Source organism: Hyalella azteca, unplaced genomic scaffold, assembly GCF_000764305.2.
Source record: "Hyalella azteca isolate HAZT.00-mixed unplaced genomic scaffold, Hazt_2.0.2 contig14490, whole genome shotgun sequence".
NCBI classification, from domain to species: domain Eukaryota; kingdom Metazoa; phylum Arthropoda; class Malacostraca; order Amphipoda; family Hyalellidae; genus Hyalella; species Hyalella azteca.
Window position 1 is genome coordinate 44513 of NW_025944371.1, and position 21904 is coordinate 66416.

General features: G+C 40.0%; 1 protein-coding gene across 1 annotated transcript in view; it reads left to right on the plus strand.

Moving 5' to 3' along the window:
* Positions 1 to 21573, plus strand: part of LOC108666820 (phospholipid-transporting ATPase ID-like) — a 52014-nt gene extending 30441 nt beyond the window's left edge. Inside the window, exons 11-26 of the mRNA XM_047884079.1 lie at positions 537 to 629; positions 904 to 1066; positions 1601 to 1710; positions 1886 to 2077; positions 2734 to 2802; positions 3142 to 3381; positions 3853 to 4058; positions 5929 to 6086; positions 6648 to 6731; positions 6946 to 7093; positions 7410 to 7485; positions 11937 to 12162; positions 14998 to 15101; positions 15642 to 15773; positions 16049 to 16248; positions 16611 to 21573. Coding sequence (XP_047740035.1) covers positions 537 to 629; positions 904 to 1066; positions 1601 to 1710; positions 1886 to 2077; positions 2734 to 2802; positions 3142 to 3381; positions 3853 to 4058; positions 5929 to 6086; positions 6648 to 6731; positions 6946 to 7093; positions 7410 to 7485; positions 11937 to 12162; positions 14998 to 15101; positions 15642 to 15773; positions 16049 to 16248; positions 16611 to 17007 — 2598 coding nt within the window. The 3' untranslated portion in view covers positions 17008 to 21573. The remainder of the gene's footprint in view (positions 1 to 536; positions 630 to 903; positions 1067 to 1600; positions 1711 to 1885; positions 2078 to 2733; positions 2803 to 3141; positions 3382 to 3852; positions 4059 to 5928; positions 6087 to 6647; positions 6732 to 6945; positions 7094 to 7409; positions 7486 to 11936; positions 12163 to 14997; positions 15102 to 15641; positions 15774 to 16048; positions 16249 to 16610) is intronic.
* The last annotated feature ends 331 nt before the right edge of the window (positions 21574 to 21904 follow it).

The following is a 21904-nucleotide window of genomic DNA, read 5'->3' on the forward strand; positions in this document are numbered from 1 at the left end:
ATAATTGCCCGCTTGCTAAGTGAGAATCTCTGGAATAGCTGACAACTAAATTAATACATTATGTTTCACTTTTGTAGGATTGTTTCTGTCCAAAAATAATTCAAAATTATATCTATTAGCGAGAATGATGCACTTAATGAGGTTTGTGATGAATGCCAATTTATTTGTTTGTTTCATTTGTGGCCCGCGGTAATTGATAATACTCAATTCTATTCTTAGAGATTTTAAATGAAAAGTGCGGATCTAATCATTAGTATGGTATTGATTTCGGGTAGTACGTAATTTCGATTCCGCGCCTATCGTGCTTCATTGTGGCTCCTTGTGATATGCTGCTTGATGTGCTTTATTCAATATGTGTGGTTAAACGAGCAGCCATTGTTTATCTTCTGAAGAAGCCTAATCTACGAACTAGTAGCTGGCACTGTAACATCAAGGCAGTAATATTCTTTGAAATAACTATAACTATCGGAATTATCTTCCTGTCATGTATAAATTTTTCTATAATTTTTTTAATAACTTTGCTGTTGCCCACGTAGAACATCATGGCGTTCAACAAGTGTTCCATCAACGGCCAAACATACGGCGAAATTCTGGATCCTAGAACAGGAGAGCCCGTCGAGATCACCGAGGTAAACGGGGCACTTCGAGAACCCAGAGTTTAAGGGATCATGAAAGGGGGCAAATAAGTTTGAATTTTAACTGAATTTTTTACTTTTCTTTCCTTTTATCCCTCTTTCTAGCCCGATGAATGGAAACAGGAGAGGATGTAATATTACTTGATGATTATCTTTTACTTCCATTTTAACCTTAATATATGTAACAAAAGTATGCGAAATTAATTATTTCATGATTATTTCATGATGAACCCAAACGCCTTCAACGATATTTTTCATTTAACCTCAGGGCATGCGCTCAGTGGACCTGTCCCAGAACCCGTACTACGAGCCCTCGTTCAAGTTCTACGACAGCGCCCTGACTGACGCACTCAAGTCCCGCGACAAGAACTGCCAGGAGTTCTTCAGGCTGCTGGCGCTCTGCCACACCGTCATGCCTGAAGTCAAGAACGGTGATTTGCCTGCACTCACGCTTGCCGATTTTATAAATATACCTGTGTTGTTATGCTAGAGTCGGATAATCCCTTTTCAATCTAGTATAGCTAATCATGCGTACTATTGACAATTTTTTACAAGAATTGCTAGTGTCGGATAATTCTGCGTTTACCAACAGAGTTTGATCAGAGTTGCTAGTGTTGGTATAGTTATTTTTCAGTTATACGTAGCCAATCTTGTGTGTATTTGCCAAAAATATACGTAGGTTACATGCTGTGGATAATTGCTCTTCAATCGCGCGTATCATGTAATTATCGTCTGCATTTGGGAACGTAAAGCAAACTTACGGAACTGCCCTGCAGTACGAAAACGTTTTCTAGGTTAACCTTATAACTCATATATCAATTGAATTACCTGATGAACATATTCAGCACTATTCTTCAATCTGCAATTATCTTCGTAAATTTTATCAACTTTGCCGAGGTTATATTTAGCTTTGAATATTTAGCCTTATAATTATATGTATATTTGAGCCGTTAATGTGACGGCAGGTAAACTGGAGTACCAAGCGCAGTCGCCGGACGAAGGCGCCCTCGTCTCAGCTGCACGCAACTTCGGCTTCGTGTTCCTGTCGCGCACCCCCAACAGTATTACCATCTCGGTGGGTCGTCTTATTCATTTTTTTAAACTGGTGTGGGGTGAATACTCCAGTTTCAGTTTATAGAAATCTTCTTTGAACTGATTCAAATCCGTTTTTTCCCCATCAATGTCTCCTGTTCAAAGATTATTCATTATTTCGGCTTTAAAAAGTTATTACTTGGTATTGTTGAAAGCAGGCGAACGGCAACGAGGAGACGTACGAGCTGCTGTGCATCCTGGACTTCAATAACGTGCGCAAGCGCATGAGCGTCATACTGCGGCGCGACGGCAAGATCCGCCTCTACTGCAAGGGCGCCGACTCCATCATATACGAGCGCCTTAGGAAGGGGCAAGATGCCCTTAACTTCCACACGCAGGAGCACCTTAATGTAAGTTACAAGCGCCTCAGGAAGGGGCAAGATGCCCTTAACTTCCACACGCAGGAGCACCTTAATGTAAGTCGCACTAACTGCAGTGTTGCGGGTGCTCTGCTTTGCCCATGTAGCCCTTTTCGGTACTGTTTAGTTATAAACGCGTGCTTCTAATTTCTCTTCACAATTTGAAATTGGCCGGTAAACCAACTCCAATCTACCAATTATACAATACCTCGCGTCTGACAAAGCCACCTGAAATAAGTGCTTTCAACCATCAGTAGTTTGAAGCTGTCTTATGCCAATATAGTTGAACTAGTGACAGATGGTAGATTGTTGGAGTTATTCTGGTTGTAGGTCTGGTGCGACGTGTGCCGCGTCGTGCACGAAGAGCTCTCAGTCTCAGAACTTTGCTGTGTGTTGGATGTTATGCTGCGTTGTTATTCTCTTGGGGTAACTTGTTTGTTAGTTTGGTAGAGAAGCAGCAGTTCTCTAACAGTTGTTGTATGACAACGATAATAAAAACGCTATGTTCTTTGTTCTTCACATTTATTTGAATCAAAATATATATATTAATATTGTCTCGCAACTTTGTTTGCTTCCATTTCTAGATCATGCATGCATAAGAGCTCCAAATTTGTATGAATATTATGAGTACTCTTTTTTGCGTGCAGAAATTTGCGGGAGAAGGCTTGAGAACTTTATGCTTGGCCGTAAAAGATCTCGAAGAACCGTACTTCCAGGTGAGTCTCCTGCACTTTTGTGACGCTTTTTTCTTGCAAGACTATAAATGAGAATAATTAACACGTTCTTATTAATTTCTTAGTTTTCTTATCCCGATATGAGAAATGCTGAGGATGAAAACCGTCTAAACCAAAATAGCTCGGTTGTTTTATGTTCTATAAAATTCGAAAATGATCTCCATTCCATGATTTTCTTAGATAAATGGCTAACTGTGAATATATATGTAACCACTTTCATAACATTTAATTGTAAAAATCATTCTGAAAAGTTTCAGTAATAAAAATTCCTTATAACACAAATCAGTTGAAGACATAATAACCAGGAAAACTTTGGCGCAGGATTGGAAACGACGACACCACGAAGCGGCCACGGCCATGACCAATCGTGACGAGAAGCTGCACGAGATATACGAGGAGGTGGAGAAGAACCTGACGTTGATTGGTGCCACGGCCATCGAGGACAAACTACAGGACGGGGTCCCGCAAACTATCGCCTCCCTGGCGCTGGCCGACATCAAACTGTGGGTGCTGACCGGCGACAAGCAGGAGACCGCCATCAACATCGGCTACTCCTGTCAGGTGTGGCAAGAGTTATGAGCCAGTTATGGCCTGGTAATGTCAGCTCTTGTCAGGTGTGACAAGAGTTATGAGTCAGTTATGGCCTGGCAATGTCAGCTCTTGTCAGATGTGACAAGAGTTATGAGCAAGTTATGGCCTGGCAATGTCAGCTCTTGTCAGATGTGACAAGAGTTATGAGCAAGTTATGGCCTGGCAATGTCAGCTCTTGTCAGGTGTGACAAGAGTTATGAGCCAGTTATGGCCTGGCAATGTCAGCTCTTGTCAGGTGTGACGAGAGTTATGAGCCAGTTACGGCCTGGCAATGTCAGCCCTTGTCAATTGCGACGTGGTCCCTACACTTGTGGCCTGCAGTGTCAACAGCTGTAGTTCCGTTCTGGCATTATAAATTTTTGCAGTTAGTATGGATTATTTGAATGTGTAGTTACCACATTCGTGTGCTGCTGTCTCACGAGTATAATTTACATTGTTCAGTTGCTGACGGACGACCTGGTGGACGTGCTGATAGTGGACGGTCAGGCGGCCAGTGAGGTGGAGAGTCAGCTCAGGAACTACCTGGAGGACATCCGCGCCGTGTCGTCCGCCGCGTCCGTGTCACACGCAGATAACCACACGTCCGTATCCGTGGTCTCCTTTAGGTATCCGCCCAACTCACTTAACGCCAAGAGGGCCAATCCTAAGTACGTCGGCGACAACAACTTGTCGTCTTGTTCACAGTTGCTTGCGGGGCTTGCTGAGTGACTATTGCTGCTATCGCTAACGCTACTACTGCATCATCACCGGTTCATTTCAGTACTTCTAGTTTAGTGAGCTCGGTCCTCTTAACAACTTCCATTGCTCATACCTTGGTTCGTTAATAAACACCTAATTACTTTTCTACATCTGCGGATGCTATTCTGGTTTGTTTCCACTTGTGATGACACCTGGATTTTTTTCCGCCTCTGCTCATTATTTTCCCTATAGTTATCCCAAATATTGACTGCAAGACTTTATCTATCCGGCCCAAGCCTGACAAATGTCGAAATCCTCATTTTAAACTGTCGCGGCGTTTACATTTTCTTACCACGATCACATCCTCTACTTTAACATTAATGATGATAAGTTCAATATTTTGTTGCAAGTCTTGGTGGCCTCGAGCTATATTTGATTTTTCCCTAATTAGTTATGCGCGTATTGAATTTTTGGCTTCCAGTAAAGCTTTCGCATGTAACCTATTTATTTCCATAAGATTTTCGTCAATGTTTAAGACACTAATATTACTGAAAACCGCATCGAAATTGTTCTAAAAATTTTCCTAACCTAATAGCTTTACCCTTTTTGAGAAAGAAGTCATTTTACTGACGCCTTGCCACTACATGCCTCATACTGCCTCACTCTAAGAACCGCTCCTAAATCATCCGCATCAGCAATTTATGCATCACACAACACAGTCCACCTTTGCGCGCTGATATTCTAAGAATTTCATTTCCTGTTCACCATGAACGCTCTGCCTCTATCTTAACTCTAGCTGGCTCTTAACTTTCAACTGGTGCTTGATTCCTCTTGCTCGAAAAAATTTTCTATTGCTCACAAAATTTAGCGCTTCCAGCACCTTCTTACAGGTTAATTCTGACGTGGTTTTTGCTACTTTGGTTTCGCTTAGATTAGTGGTTCCCAACCTTCTTTTGATCGAGTACCACTTGGAGGTTCCGGACAGTCTGGTACCACCATGTACCTGTACCACTAATATTACATACAAGCCGCTCATATGTATTAATAGTTTGATTTTATCTTAAATGATGAGCTGAAAATCAGCGCAGTTACTAAATGTTCTCATTGAATGCACCAACAGCCGCTGGAACCAGGTGGGTGACGAGGTCAACAGTTGCAAATCTTTGTAGGATTATCGTATTTCTTCATAAATTAATAAACTAATCAAATATGCCTTTGCATACCACTTGAAGGACCCATACTTTCTACTGTTGGTACTGGTTCCCCAGGTTGGAAACCACTCAATGTTTCAATACTATTCGTATTGAAATAAACGTTTTATGAGAATATTTCTCTGATTATTGTTATAAAAAATAACGCTCTCTAGGACAGTTCTTCTTCGCCCACGATTTTATTTCCACACTGATTAAGGCTTCTGATTTTTGATTTCTGAAATTGATTTGCTGTAGCGAGGAAGCTTTTTGCTTGCTGTATTTTAAGTAATGATTAAAAGTTTAGCGTTTAGTTTAGACTAAGTCTTCATTGAAACTTTCTCATGAAGGTTTCTAAATTCATGAAAGAATTCCTTAGGAAGCTCAGTAAAATGAAGCATGGCCTTACAGTTATTATTTACGATTACCTTTCTTCAGGATCTTCATTTTTCTTATTACTAGCCTTGAATTTTATGTGTTCTGAAGCTCCGCTAATATTTTGAATACAAGTATTTGCAAGTTATGCCGCTGAAAACAATTCATGCCAAATAATTTTCGACGATTTTGAGAATTTCTGCAATTTCTACGATCTCACCAAATTAATTTAGTTAAGAATTCCAAATAATTTAGTTTGTATTGTGTGTAATAGCGACGATGGGAGCGCGGCAGGCAACACAATGGGGCTGGACACGCTCAGTGAGGACGGCGAGACGACCTCAGGCTTCGCCCTCGTCATCAACGGCCACTCCCTCGTCTGGGCTCTCAACCCCAAGTTCGAGAAGCTCTTCCTTGACGTCGCCACCAGATGTGAGCTTATTGACCCCTACACTCGGGGCAATTAGTGGGGCTTTGTGAGCATGTTAACTCCTATACTCGGGGGAATTAGTGGCACTTTGTCCAAATAGCCATGCACTTTGTGGTCTTATGTGGGCCATCCTGGATGATCAGTTTGGTTGCAGCCAAAGAGAGTATAAGTGGTAAATACAGATGAAAGTTTGTCATTTGTTGAACAACAGGATACTTTCATTTTTTTAGTGTATTCAACTCGAATCACCCAACGCTGGTACAAGCCTTTTTTTCTTTAAAAACGCAAATTTTTGGACGTAGCCTTAAGATGAGAGAGAATAAAATGCCTTGAATATCTCGTTGTTGCTCGAGGATGAAGATGCTGTCAGTGTAGCGTGTGTCGCCACTGTGCTCGTGTCGCTCATCCTTTTGGTCTTCAATTAAAACAATTGCAGAATAACATTGTAGTCACATTTATAGAGCTTTCTCAATTTAGGGTATTGTTGTAATATACGAAAATTTATTTTGAAAAAGTTTAAAATTTTTGCAGCTCATGTACATGGTGACTCGTGCTTTCACCAGACAACCTAGACCTCGTCAAGCGCCACATGAAGGCCGTCACGCTCGCCATCGGCGACGGTGCCAACGACGTGTCTATGATCAAGAGTAAGTCTTAATGATGTGTCCATGATCAAGAGTAAGTCTTAATTAATAAAATCTTTTCGACGTAAGCTGAGACTTCAAGCTTCAAGTTTCTACTGCAGAACTCCCCAGTCTTGCTCTGCCAAATACTTGAGACTTTTGCTTCTGGTTCAGAACCCTTTTCTCGGTCTAAAGTATTCCATGTGCAGATAAACGACTCAAAGTTCCATATTTGCAGCTGCGCACATCGGCGTGGGCATCTCAGGGCAGGAGGGCATGCAGGCGGTGCTGTCCTCTGACTACTCCATGGCGCAGTTCCGCTACCTGGAGCGCCTCCTGCTGGTGCACGGACGCTGGTCCTACTACCGCATGTGCAAGTTCCTCAGGTAACGTGGATTCTGCTGCGCGACCACAGAGTTTCCTCTCGGAATTGATAAGGAAAAATCTTATTACCATTATTTGTTCAAGTTCATCTATTCAAATATTTTGCTGCCTATATATTTTTTTTGCTGCGCATGTTAGCTTGTTGGTTGCATGATCTTGAAGTCAACCGACTATCTTTCAACTGATCGCGCCACTCTTTACTTTTTTACGTCATGGATACGTAAATGCGTTTGTTGATATTAACTTAGCTGTGTGAAACACACAGGGAAAGCTTCCTTCAGGGAAGCTTCAATTTACTGAAGCTTTCCCTCCCACCAGATATTTCTTCTACAAGAACTTCGCGTTCACGCTGTGCCACTTCTGGTTCGCTTTCTTCGTCGGCTTCTCCGCTCAGGTGAGATCGTCTTTTGTTATCGCACTTTTCCTCAATGCTTGGCTATTGTAACTTCTCCATTGCTAATAACATGCATCCTTGCTCGGAATGTCTCAGAGAAATACAGTAACATTGTAACGAGTTCTGTAGTCAATAAAAAGGATTGAATTGAAGCTAGCCTGGTGCAGTATCTGTGCACGTTCATAATTATGGCTCGGATTAACCCTCAAGAAATTGAACTTGGAGAGTTGCATTTGTTTCTGCTAGCCGCCGTGGGACCAATATCATGATGATCAATTCTGCAAATCGGAATATCTACATCAATTTATTTTTCAACATCTGACTGACTTATAACGAAAGTATTGTGTTAAAATAATAAAATGTCCGTCGAATGAACTTTCATGACCACCGTAAGATAAACAAGGATATCTAAAAAGTATTAACTCAACGTGATATATTTTGGGAACCGCAAAATTAGTTCCGTATCCATGATATTGTTTCTGGGAAACGCATACTTTAATTTCCCTGGACAACGCATTTCCGAGATCTGTGTTGCAGCATCGACATGCTGTTCCACCTGCAAATTCGTGTACATGTTTCAATTTCATGCAAACGCCTTGACTCAATTTGCCAATGGCTCCTGCCTTCAACTAATTGGTAGAGGTTGAGTAAGTTTCTTTTGCCTGCAATGGCAATGTTACTCCTTCTTTGGGACCTATTTCCGCGGCAAATCTAAGCCTTATTTAATTTTTGATAAATCGATTTTTTAGAACAGCTTTCGCTATATGTTTCATTTGTCCGTCATGTCAAATTCTTAGGCTACAGGACATAATTTTTATCATGCTATCAGCCGATACTAGTTAAAAATTATTTTTTATATTTTCTCATTACTCTGACTTTCGTAACTTTGGATCGCCTTTAAAGGTTGCGAAGCAATGATTTTTTCTCGCAATAGAATATATGAAATGAGACACCTGCCAGCAGACAGTAAACTTCTGACAGGATATTCGTCTTGTAAAGACAACAGGATGTTCGTCTTGCCTTTGTAGAATGTTTGCATAATATTCATTGATGACATGAATGCTATTACTTGAGTTCCCACTCGTCTTGTGAGTGTGGTTTCTTGTACATAAAAAATTTGTACTTGTGGGCCGAGGCCGCTGTGCTTCAGTGTGGTTTGTTGATGCAAGCTTTACCCTCTCGTGGCGACCGTTGACATCGCATCCATTGTCTGTATTCGTCTTATCACCCGTATTTCAGTACCTAGCGACATTCTTTATTCTGTAAAGGCTAATGATCGATGGTTGTGTGATTCGTATTGAATATCAAGTTGTAAATATGTCGATTAATGATTCGGCGTTGTACCTCACGTTAAAAATTGCAGCTATCTTTGTAGTAACCTTCAATCTTATTGTGTCGCAATAATTCTCTCAACAACCAATAATATAGCCTGATGAATAACGATCACATTTCCTGAAATCGTGTCAGCGGTCTCAGCCACTTAATTAAGTCCCTTTTATTTCATCAAGTCCCATCTAAGGAATCCAGGCCAAATATTCTGAAGGCGAGTCAAATGTTCCGGGCTTCGAGACAAGAGTATGTTAGCGCTCATGTTTTTGTTTACCGTCTTGATGAGCTAATTTTATTATGTTGTGTAATGTTGATAGCTCTTGTGGGTCATGTGTGGTTGGTAATATCAGCTTCCCTCGTCTCATTGCTACTGCAATATTACCATTGCAGGCATTGCTGAACCTATAAAATGCCAGCATTTACATTCATCTGTTCATTCCTTAATACCAACGCTGAACAATTATATTAATTCGCCAATATTTGTCAACTAATGTTTTCGGTTTTCCCGTTCTTTGCCCCCGAGGTCTCAGCAGGAACAGAAAACTCCTCGCCCAAAAATTTGTATGTCTTAACTATTTTAAGTTATAATTTCTTATCGTTCGAAGGTACAAAAATTATCGTATGTATCATTTCTCAATAGGAATAATTTTCCTGCCCCAGAGAGCGCGATGCAACCTGAATATTCATGTCTAACAAGCCTCTTGCATCACGTGATGTCATAAACACAAACCTAACTCACACTTCGTACTTCTACGTTATTTTCAGACCGTCTATGACCCGATATTCATATCTTTCTACAACGTGTTCTATACGTCACTGCCGGTGCTGTGTGTCGGTTTTATTGACCAAGACGTGGACGATTTTAACAGCGTCAGATACCCGAAGCTCTTCGCGCCAGGCCTCCGCAACAATTTCTTTAACAAGAATCTTTTTATGAGGAGCGCCGCGCATGGCGGCTTTACATCTCTTGTTATATTCTTTGTGCCGTTTGGTGAGTTGTGTCCTCGTCACGCATTACTCATCACCAGACGTCATGAACGGTGAACCAACGTTAAATTAGCCTTATTTTGTTGTTTTAATGAACTTTAAATTAACGTTGTTTCAACGTCATTCGCCTGGTGGTTTGTCATCACGCGTTGCTCGTCTCATCTACTCCGTCTTGCCTTCATCATCTCGTGATAGAATTTATGATTTGTATATGCCGACTATCCAGCCTTTTGAGTCTCTAAAACTTTGGTATGAACTGATCGTGACGGTTTGCCGATTTGTGGTTTTGATTTTAAAATGGGCATAACGTCCTGGATTTAATTAGCCTTAACCCTGCATTTATGATTAGTTTTTTCGTGTTTCGATCAAACCTAACTCGTTACTCCTAGCAGAATATTAGCTAACGGAATCTCTGGTTAATTTAGGCCTCTAAGCTCTTTTTTGCATCAAATTGGCCCACTATCCGCCCCTAAAATGCATTCCTAAATGTCGAAACTGAAATTAGGATGGATAATCGGCCAATTACTTTATAATTCGTTCATTCCCTAATCTCTGCATCCTTTCTTTTCTTCACGAAATTTTCTTCTAACCCTTCAGTTTTCTTGATCAAATACAGCACCTTTTCTGTTTATATTTTCTCGCTTCAGTTTACGTGTGTTTAATTTTGATTCTCGGCGTGTGCTTCTCTTCCTTTACCGTCGCTGTGTGTGTTGATACGTGGCGCCCGCAACGCCATTGATTGCGTTCTCACCAGACGACTTAAGATGCTAATATCTTTGTTGATCTGCACTTCTGAGTGAGCACTTCACGTCTATTGTACATCACTTGACATCACCGCGACATCGTTAGCAACATGCCGAGCATACCGTCTATTATACATCACATGACATCACCGCGACATCGTTAGCAACATGCCGAGCATACCGTCCATTGTACATCACATGACATCACCGCGACATCGTTAGCAACATGCCGAGCATACCGTCCATTGTACATCACTTGACCTCACCGCGACATCGTTAGCAACATGCCGAGCATACCGTTCGTTGTACATCACTTGACCTCACCGCGACATCGTTAGCAACAAGCCGAACATACCGTTCGTTGTACAATAAATGTGCATCAGTTGATCTCGTGCATCGCGAGAAATTTTACTAGCTAATTCTGATGATATAATTACTAAAGCGAAACTCGTTTTGGAACACTCACACCTTATCGGCTCAATAATTAGTAGAATTTAATCTAATTAGAGTTGAATGAGTAGAGGAGCGGTTTCTCCAGAATTTAATGCGATGAATCATGAATGATATTCGTGTTTAACTTCGATGTTCGTGTTCACCTCTCATTGAACTTCGATGTTCTCCGGCACCGTATCGGCACGCTATGTCGCGTGCGCCGGCATTGCTTTCCATCCGCTACAAAAATAATCATACACTGTATATATATTTTATCACTGATTTAGTGTGTTGGATGTTCTATTTTGTGCTGGAATAACCTTACTGTGTCTTTTTTAAATAATCATTTTCCCATCATATTATTATCTGTTTAGTAGAAGATAAAGTGTGTTAACGTCAGTCCCTTATGCGCGAGTTGTATTTTTTGCTGTATTTGTTGTTCATGCGACCAAAGTAACAGCATGGTTATCACCAGCACCAAACAAACATATCATCATCACGTTTATGCGATTATACTTGCTATTTGCGTGTGTTTCATGTATGATTCTTGATCTCAGGACCTCCGGTGATACCAGAGGAAAAGTGCGATCCTTCTTTTTTATTTTTTTTTTAACAGTTGAGTACATCTTTCCTAATGACGCAATTAACTAGTCACTTTTAACATATATACTTGCTTTTCTTGCACTGATGATTAGTTATCGTACAGCGTATCAAATCCTCAACTGATGATATATCCATAGTCTCGAATTTGAACATAAAGAAGTTTCGTAATTTTCCTCGCGCCCATTGGCTTTCCTACTGCAGCTCTCACCTCCACAGCCGGAAATATTCGTGTTCTACATGTTTGATGTTTTATTTTCAGATTCTTAGCGTTTTAATTCACTTTTTATTTATAATTTAATTTGTGTGTTTGATTGCTTCACGTTTCACTGGGAATTTTCTATCCCGTTCACTCTGCAGACCGTATTCGACCCCATGTTCATAGCCGTGTATAACCTCTTCTACACGTCCATGCCCGTCCTCGCACTGGGCATATTCGACCAAGATGTTGATGCTCGCAACAGCATGGCGTATCCTAAGCTCTACACACCAGGCGTTCATAACACGCTCTTCAACAAGCCTCAGTTCTTGCGTTCAGCCTTTCACGGTTTTGTAGCTTCAGGAGTTCTCTTCTTCATTCCGTACGGTAAGTTGGATCCGAAACCAGCGTCCTATTTCCTTCAGTCCGCATGTCGTCTGCATTTTCATATCGTGTAGAACCCTGCTAAACTTTTGCCGCTTGTTTAAACTGTATCAATCCCTCGGCTAACGCCGTTATTTGACCGTCGTTCCGTTCAGTCTGATGTAAATTTTCTTAAGTCTATGCGTTTGTCCTATGCTAATAATGAATAACCTATAATAACTATGCTTGGAAGCTCAACTCCCTTATTTTACACGAGTAGGAATAGTGAGGAGACATTTATTTATGTATGCCTTGAATAAGTTTGCCTTCGGCGCTTGCAACTTGCTTTCCATAACTTCAATTATTTATTTTACTTTAGAGACTTGGCTATTCTAAACGCTGGTTTTGCAGTACCTTCAGACGCGTCTTATTATGTCGTCGCCCACTCACGCCTGCTGGGAACTTAAACTTGTCTAATGTGTATTTCAGTTGCCGCTTGTAGCATCCGTAATGTGCACTACCAGAATATTGTGGAAATACTTTCTAGATACGAAAACTAGTGACGTTATTCTCGGGGTATTTTAGTTTAGAAACACCTGTTAATATTCGTGGATTATTATTCTTGTTTTGTGGGCTATCCATTGCGTCTGGTGGTGCCTCTGTTTACTAAGTGTTATTTGTTATGAAGAATGAGCTTGAGGTTCTCAAAGTCTACTTACTTATAATTTTCCTGCAAATTTTATCTTAAGCTCGTAACGAACCGAGCAATGACTCGGCTGTTATTAATTGACTGATGCTAAACTAAACAACAATTCAATAAATAAAAAACAACAAGCTCTTGAATTTTCATGAGAGTTCGTACCCTACAAAAATCCAAGCTGCTAAGTGTAATTCTATTCCTCATCGGAAATAATTTTGTATTCTCTGTAGCATGCAATTCTATCGTCATTCCACCAATATATTTGGGTTAGAGGAGGTCTTGGAGGAGTACTTTACGTGGTGAGTGCGGCCAATAAAAAACGGTGGGAACTTTTCGCTCATATCGTGCAGGTAAGAAACCAGCCTGATGCTTAGTGAACTGAAATTGCCAAAGCTGTGAAATAAAAGGTAAGGAGCTTCTTTTCTCCTACCTACGCTTGTTTTCATTTCATGGCCAAGAATGAAATTCAGCACCGAGTGTGTAAAACTATACCTCAATTTAAGTATCACCATTTCACTTTTCTTTTGTTCAAATCAAATGACTGTGTTACGCGCTCCATAGTTTCACTCTTAGTTTAGAGTCCCACGCAAATTAAGTCAGTCGTTAGTCGACGTATCTTCATGCTATGGTAGGAGTTTGTCTGCAGGAATATTCAATATTTTACAAACTTTTCAACGTAATATTCACTCAATATCTGCAATATGAATCTGCGCGTGGACTAGGAGGTGTTTTGGTGTGTTGTATTGTAAACAAGGCGCTACATCACATGTTTGCGAAAAAATTATGTTTATTCTTGTTTCAATATATTATTGTTCGTTGACACCTACACAACAGAGCGGATGCATTCAGTTCAGTGTTATTAAATTGTGATTTTGTCTGCAACTAAATATTTATTTAGTCGTCCACCGTAGTCATAGTTTCCCCACCGTATTGTGTGTAGCTGTTGCGCTTCTTTGCTGCTTTCATCACGCAGCTTAGCTGTGACTCTATTTCTATATCGATGCATACCTCCTCAGCTAGCAGTTCAAATATTACAGATCATTTCCTCTTTATTCCTTCCAGTTAAATTCATTTGATTTCTCTGCCTTCTGGATTAAAGGAAAATATTACAGCCACTTCCTGCGAGTTAACGTTATTAATCAGACAACTGTCCGTTTGAAATGTTTGCACGAATGCTTGATGTGTTCCTGGCATATGCCGGGGTTAACTTGCTTTGATACGTTAATGCTTCTTTGCGCTCTCACATTATGAAGCTTTCAAGAGTTCCGTGTGCTGCTTGCTGCTAACATTTCTTCGCTACCGTAACATATTCACTTTACTCCTGCTCATATATTTATGTTTCTTTTTTTTTTCATTTTAAATTAAATGAAAAATTCCTGTTTAGTCTTTCGGCTCACATTAAACCATCTCTGACGCAACAGCTGTACATCAAAACATCTAATATACCTAGTTAATCATCATCAATACTACGTTCAGTTTTTGTTCTGCTTATAAATTAAGGGTCACTTGTACGATCTTGCACCTTGCCTCGAAGATTTTTCTATATCTAAAATCTCTTACCATGATAATGTAAAATCATAATAGTGAAATATACAGATATATAAGATCAAAGTAAGGGCGGCAGTTGTTATGTCACATATAGTTCATCATAGTCGTTGTTGAATGTCAGACAGTATTTCTTCGCAATATATTCTGTTACTTGTTTGATTCTATCATAATTACAAGTATTAATTTATACAGTTAATTACACATAAAAACTTCACAATCATCAATAAATTCCTTGCTGCTGCCGTCTCTTGTGCATTAATGTTCCCCATTAAACTTATGTAGACCTCCATTGGGTTAGCTTTACTTTCAGTTAATACATTTTTAATTGGAATAAATTTCTTTTATTCTAGCTACTCTAATTTCTGCTTCTCGTACTATCTACAATTTGTTCGTAATATGGAAAACAAACAAGAGCCTTTACTTAAATCTGCCAAAAATTCTTCATAATGCCTAAGAATTTTCACAGTAACCTTCATTATCTGAGGTATCTAATAAATTGTTAGTTTTCTCGTAATCATTGTAGAATTAATTGAATATTCAGTTACTTATTGAACGACTCGAGTTCCAATGACCCACAACGCGCCTCTCTGACCGCTCGCCTCGCCCCGCAGGCGCGTACTACACCGCAGTCGACCAGCACGGCCGAGGCATGGCCGACCATCAGCTCTTCGGTACCGTGGTCGCCTCGATCCTCGTGCTCGTGGTCACGGTCCAGGTGACGTCATCTGGCGACGTGCGTGTTGTGTTATATGCTCTACATATTCGTGCAACAATTAAAGTTATAGTCGGATCAATTAAAGTTATAGTCGGATCAATTAAAGTTATAGTCGGATCAATTAAAGTTATAGTCGGAATCAGGGGCCAGTCGATGAATTGGCGGTAAACGGCCATGAGGTCAAAGTCAGTTTCCGTTTCAACAGGGCACGAAGCTCGAGAATGTTAACGCCGTTCCTGACACTATATCTAATTCGTTCCTATTCTAGCATCCGCGACGTTCATTGGTCTTACGTGGAATAATCTTCGCTGAAAGATTCACAATTATTTTTAAATCACGGCTGTCTGTAATAAATAATATTTAACAAGAAATGGTTTACAAGAAAAAAGTCGTATCGAATGTTCTCGCTATCGAGTTAAAAATGGAGATGAAAATGGTTTCAAGTCCTTTATGTTTCTCACATAAAATGTATTACAAAAATAATTCCTGCGTTTCTTTTATGTAAATTTGGAGTTTGTAAGCATGTTTCATGTGTTGCAGATCTGCCTGGACACTTCCTACTGGACGGTCTTCAACCACGTGACCATCTGGGGCTCGCCGGTGATGTACCTCATCGCGCAGTTCTTCTACAACTACGCGCTGGGCGGCGACTACGTCGGCACCCTCGTCAAGGTCGGGCACAATTTAATTAGCTGCACAAGCAATGTTTTGCCAGTTGTAGCTGAGGCTATCGCCGCAACACTTGATATTGTTTGATTCAGAGATCTGGCTTGATGCATCTTATTTCATATACGATTCACAATTGAAAATGCAATGAAATTCGATGACAATTGAATTTCATTGAGAGACAATTCAATGACAAATTCAAATAAAATTTAACGAAAATAAATCTTACTTGTCGATCCATGATTTGTAATGTCATCATTATTGTATTTATTAAATGCCAGACCCTGGAAGAGCCGCTGTTCTACTTCACATGCATGCTGACGCTGGTGGTGCTGATGGTGCCCGTGGTGGCGTGGAGGTTCTATTGGGTGGACGTTCATCCCACACTAGCAGACAAAGTGCGATACAAGCAGCGACTCGAAGCCAAGCTCGCCAGCAAGCGGTCGCATCGCACCATGCGCCGCACGCCCTCTGCCAGACGGTAGCTCTTATGTTTTGTGCATGCCGCCTGAGATATTCTAATTATTCGCAAGTGTATTGTATGGTATCTCCAACGGCATCATGTACCTCACAATTCATTTTATGTATGAAATCATCGAGCTTAGATTTCATCATCGAATTTCTCCTCGTTTGAGTTGTTTCTTTTTTTATTGGGGATATTTCGACAATTTACATGATTTGACGGTATAACTTTCAAGTGTCATCTCATTTTCAATTAATAATTAATGATACAAATTCTTTTATACCTACTGATAAGTTTTTCCTCTATTTTTGTAATTTTGTGTTTAATAACGCTTTAAACGTTCAATTTTGTTGACACTAATCTACTAATTTGTTGTTCAGGTCGCGGCGGTCGGTGCGGTCTGGCTACGCCTTCGCCCACCAGGAAGGCTATGGTCGGCTCATCACGAGCGGCAAGATTATGCGACCCAACCCCCTACAAGTGCAGCCCCGACCCGCCCGTAACCAGCTTCAAACGGGTCCCAGCAACCAGAAAACTTCATCAAGTGCTCCTAACCAGACAACCACGGGGCATATGACCAACCTGCCTGGTTACGCTAGTGACGACTTGAGCGTGCCTAATGCCACTGCCGCGGCGGCGGCTGCAGGCCTCGTCTCGAACTCCATCAACCAAGTGGTGAACGGCTCCTCCAGCGGCGGCAGAAAACGCAAGAAGCAGGAACCCAGCATTGGGCTCACCACTGTCCATCCGCAGCCACCCTCTACCGTGGATGTGTGAAGCCTTATTTTGTACTTTAGTCTATAGCGTAACGCTCGATAGCGACCACTATGCGCACATCTCATGCGCAATGACTAGTTTTTTGTAAGTCAGCAGATGTCCAAGCGCATAATGGCTCATAGAGAGATTTGTATCTTGCTTAGCTGCTCACTGATACCAAGTAATATTTTAGGTAAATGGGTAGGTAATAAATTGAGTATGCAGTAATGTATAGCGGGTACAACGTACTGAATACTCACTTAAGTATCGATGTCGTTGCCTTCAGTTAAGGAGTGAAGATGGGCCTTAACTTGCTGTCCTGTGATCAATATAAATGTTACTGCTGAAGATAAGATTTTAACTCTCAATTGTATATAAGAAATGAAGTCCTCAGTGACGCGGGCTCAGTTCTCAGCGCGACCAGGTCAATGCTGGTCGCCAAGACTGGGCTCTCATATCTGCGGGGTATTTTCCATATTTAATACGACTGATGATGCATTTTTATGCTCTGGTATTTTTGGCTGATGTAGAGGTAAGTGGAAGCTGCCGAATGATGCCTTACATGATATTTTTGCAAGCAGTCAGTGACATCACAGTGAGGCTTTCGGTGAATTTATTTTGTATTCTTTGTCAAAATTTTCTGAAGATATGTCGATTGTGGAATTTTAATTTTAAATGAATTTTTAAGAACGTGCAAGATCATCTGTGTCGCTGACGAGTGTCTAATAAAGGCTTTATTTAGTTATTGTAAATCATTGCAAGGCCATTATTTAAGACGTCTCCTTTTTTCACTGAAAATTTGTAATCTGTAAAACAACTTTAAATGATTTCCCATCCGCAATTTAATTTGTATATTCTTCAAACTCAGATTTCTTGAAATAATAAGAAAATAAATATACTTATCTCTTCATTCCATATGTTACGGCCACCTTAGGATTAATTGTTGTATTGCATCGCATAAAGTCTACTGTGTGATCAAATTCCGGTACGTTGAGCTCAGGCTGAACACAATACTTGCTTGTAGAGGTTGCCGATCCATTGCTCTGTGACTGCTGCTTGATGTTACTTACGTATTATCGTCTGTGGTTGTTAAAGTAAACTAAAAACATTCTAGCCTCGTGAACCCATTACATCGTAAGCTTCTCTTGACACGCACATGTTACCGAGTAACATTTATTTAGATCGCAATGAGTTTCTGCAGCGATGGACTGGAGAGTGTGGCATTTAATGTCATTCGATGGGAAATCTACATTGAGTGAAAAAAAGTATTTGTTGTAGTTTCATTGTGTTGATTTTCTCACGGTAAAGCCTGCTTCCTGCTGTGCGATGTTTATTCTTATTGTGTACGCTTAGTAAGCTCAGCAAATTGAATGCTTGTTTTCTAAGTTTGGTCGTTAGTCTTGCTTATGTTTATACTTCTAGAGAACTTTTTTATGAGTTCCTTCCTCCGTCCTCTTGGTCTCTGGTCTCTCGCTTTATTTCTATTTTACATTTAAGAAGAGTCGCCGAGCGTGCAGAGTTTGTGAGCCCTCGTGTCACCATTTTGTTAGCGATTAATGCTTTGTTCTCTCTTGTGTATAGAAGATTTGGTTGTCAATTTATTTCTTATGAATTTTCAAGCAAGATGTGCTTCTGATTATTTTAGAATAATCTCTATTTTTCTACCCACTCGTTTGCTTCAAGATGTGTTGTGATTACACTCAAGTGTTGTCAGCTTGTGTTGGCCGAGTAGCGTGCCTTCGTCATCGCTCTGCATCCATCACGGCGTCTATGCAAGTAGCTATACAATATATTCATTATTATTATTATCATTATCACCATTGCTAATGTCTATACTTTTACGAGTTTCGTAATTTTTTAATTCAGGCTCTGACTTTGTCAGATGTTGTGTCATCGTTGCGGCCGCCACTAGCGATACAAATTATGTGACTAATTTCATAGGATCGCTGTAAAGGCTGACGAATTGTTTCTCTGCTACATTGAAGTGCATCAATTCGTAATGTTGCGGTGCAAAGGGCTTCTCAGTAAATTCATAAGTTCAGCCTGCCAGAGACACAAGTTTCCATTTCTGATTTATACGGCGGTGAATTATCGATTCATGGACCGCAATATTCCTCTCTTAAAAGTCACGTTAAAACACGGAGGCTCGTTTACCAATTACGTTTGCTAAGAATTTTAACTCCATTACTAAATGTTTAGAACCCTCCAATTTGATGCGAGGTAATTGCACTCTTAAACTAATAACAATACTTTGCTCCCCGTCTGATTGTCTGAGCTTTGGTGTTGATTCAGTATTTAGTGTGGAGACTTTTAGATTTATGATGGGTGGAATGTGTTATCATTACCATTACCATTATTTGCAATATTTTTGAACTCATGTAATTAGTTTCTAAACTTGAGTAGCTGTATATGTTCCCCTTTTGTTCGCGCGTTGATGAGGAAGAACTTAATGTGATGTTGTAAATTTTTCACTGCATTGTAGCAACTCCATTCCTACAAACTGCTTTACTTTTAAATTTCTGCCAATTTATTATTGCAATTTTCAGTTTTTCAGCTCGGTAAATGATATTTCACTTTAAAACTGATATATCAGGTCTATACAAAGAGTTGTGAGGCCAACCTACGTCGAAGAAACCAATCTTTGACCTCGCACTCTTTTACTCTATTCACTTGATGAGCGACTACTTACCGTTCATCCCAAGTCCTCAACTGCAGATGAATCACAGCCTCCATATCCTCACCGTATCATTCCACAATGCCTTATAACTCTTAAGATAAATAGCTCCATATCACGTTATTTTGTCTTAGGTCTCATCAAGGTTGTTAGTAAGTCGCATAGCGAAAGATCTAATTCTATCATAGTTGCAGGTGTTGAGCGTTTACTTTGCTGTACGTTAGAAAGAATATAGAGCTTTATTATCATTATGCAGAATATTAACGTTTGTACAGTATGCTAAGTGCAAATATTGCTTCAGTACCTCCGTGTTTGCCTCATGGTGTACGTGTTCTCTGTTTGGCTCGTGTTATACAAACTTTATACCTGTCAGAGAATGCAGGTTTCGGTGGAATTAATTTATGCAAGAATTATACATTATTGTTTCTTATGTCTTTTACGACGATGAGTTGAACCGATGAGTGAAATGTAGACTCGTCACCTACGGTCTCGGAAACGAGTTGCTCATGCCCTGTTGAAGCGCAAAAATTATTACCTTACAAAATTGGTGCCTTCCCTTGAGATTTTCTATAGCCTGCATGATTTCATCTAGAAGCAATTGTCAAATTTTTACAGTAGCTTGAAGTTCTTAGAAATCAAGTTACCATATTTTGATATTCCCATAAGTCCATGGTAACCATGGCAAATATGGCTCTATACTATGTATCTGAATCTGTGCCAATTTCAAGGCTATTCTTTTCATCTTCGATCCTAATTATAATCTTGAGCATTCAAATGCCCTCAATGCAAGACTTCATGGTAGTCATTAGCCTAGCCTTTGGCTGCTAGTTGTTCATTCCGAAATGTGAATGACTTCGGTCACGGATCCATCTCAGTCTAATTTATTTATTTCGTAATGATAGACGTGATGAGATTTATACATCTACCTGCCACGTTATTTCTTTACATACTTTGATATAATGCTACAGTGGAAACTTTGATTACTGTACCCTAGACTGACGCGGGTGATTGCAATCTAGGGTCTCTTTTGATTTAAAAATGAATGTGTCCAGTTTGTACATAGATTCGTCGTTATTCTTGTGAGTGCCTGGAAAATATATGTTATCGTATTATTTACTAAATATTATATAAAGTATAATAGTAATGGTGTGCAATCAATGATTCCGCGATTTTGTAAAAGCTCAGTAAAACATTTCTGAAGTGCACAATCTCGTCAAATTTATTGGCATTTTCGCTGATCATTTCGAATAATTTTATTTTCTGTTGAAAATTTCCACTATTCATTTTCTTTATTTGTATTCTGATGAAAAAACTATAATGATATGCAAATTTCCCTTACTGGCGTGAAAATATTTTCTACTCAGGACCTAAGATATTCCAAACGTGAATCAGTACCTAATTGCTGCTCTGGTTTGCTTTGTTCATCTATGATTAATGGAGCTATTTGATACACCCTTGAGAATGAAGTATTGACCTGCAATTATAGAGTTATGACCCGTTATAGTGGCTTGATTATGAAGGCATCTCGATACAATGTTCGGGATAAGTATCGTTAGAATTGCTATGTTATTTCGGCTTAGATCGTGTGAAGGCCGTTTCATTCGTAATTTTTCTCTTCTCTTTTAACTCGTATGTTTTATAGCACAAACTATAACCCCAGGTTTTATTTCAAACTATCGAGGAATGTAGGAGCGCCACTTGTTGATGTGTAAACATCTTCATCTGTTGATTGCACATTTATTAACAAAACAGATAGAAAAATTTCCTCTAACAGCTTTCGGGTCACGTATAAAAGATTTTAAATGTCCAGTACTTAGTACCGTCTCTTCTTACAGGTAAAATTTTAGGCAAAAAATCCGCCTATTTGTTTATAAAGCAGGCAATGTATTTGTTAGTAAATTGTTGAAAACGAATTATGTTGTATTCATTATCACAACAGCCGCTGAAATACGCCATGAAGAAGTGAACGTCGAGCTGATGTCTCGACTCGCCAAACCATACGAGATGATGCGAGAGGCCATCAAACCTAACTGTGTGCCACACGGCTATATAATGCTAATAAGTTTCATAGCCTCGCACATCTTGTATTGCTTGGACAAATTTTGCTTGTAAATTAGTTTACTCTTTGACACTGTTCTCCAACGCTAATCGGGCAGACGCAAATCGTCATTCATATTCGTTTCGCAGCAGCGTTCGCAAGTATCACTCACCCATAGCCCTTTGAGATGCTTCTAAGCAACCTCC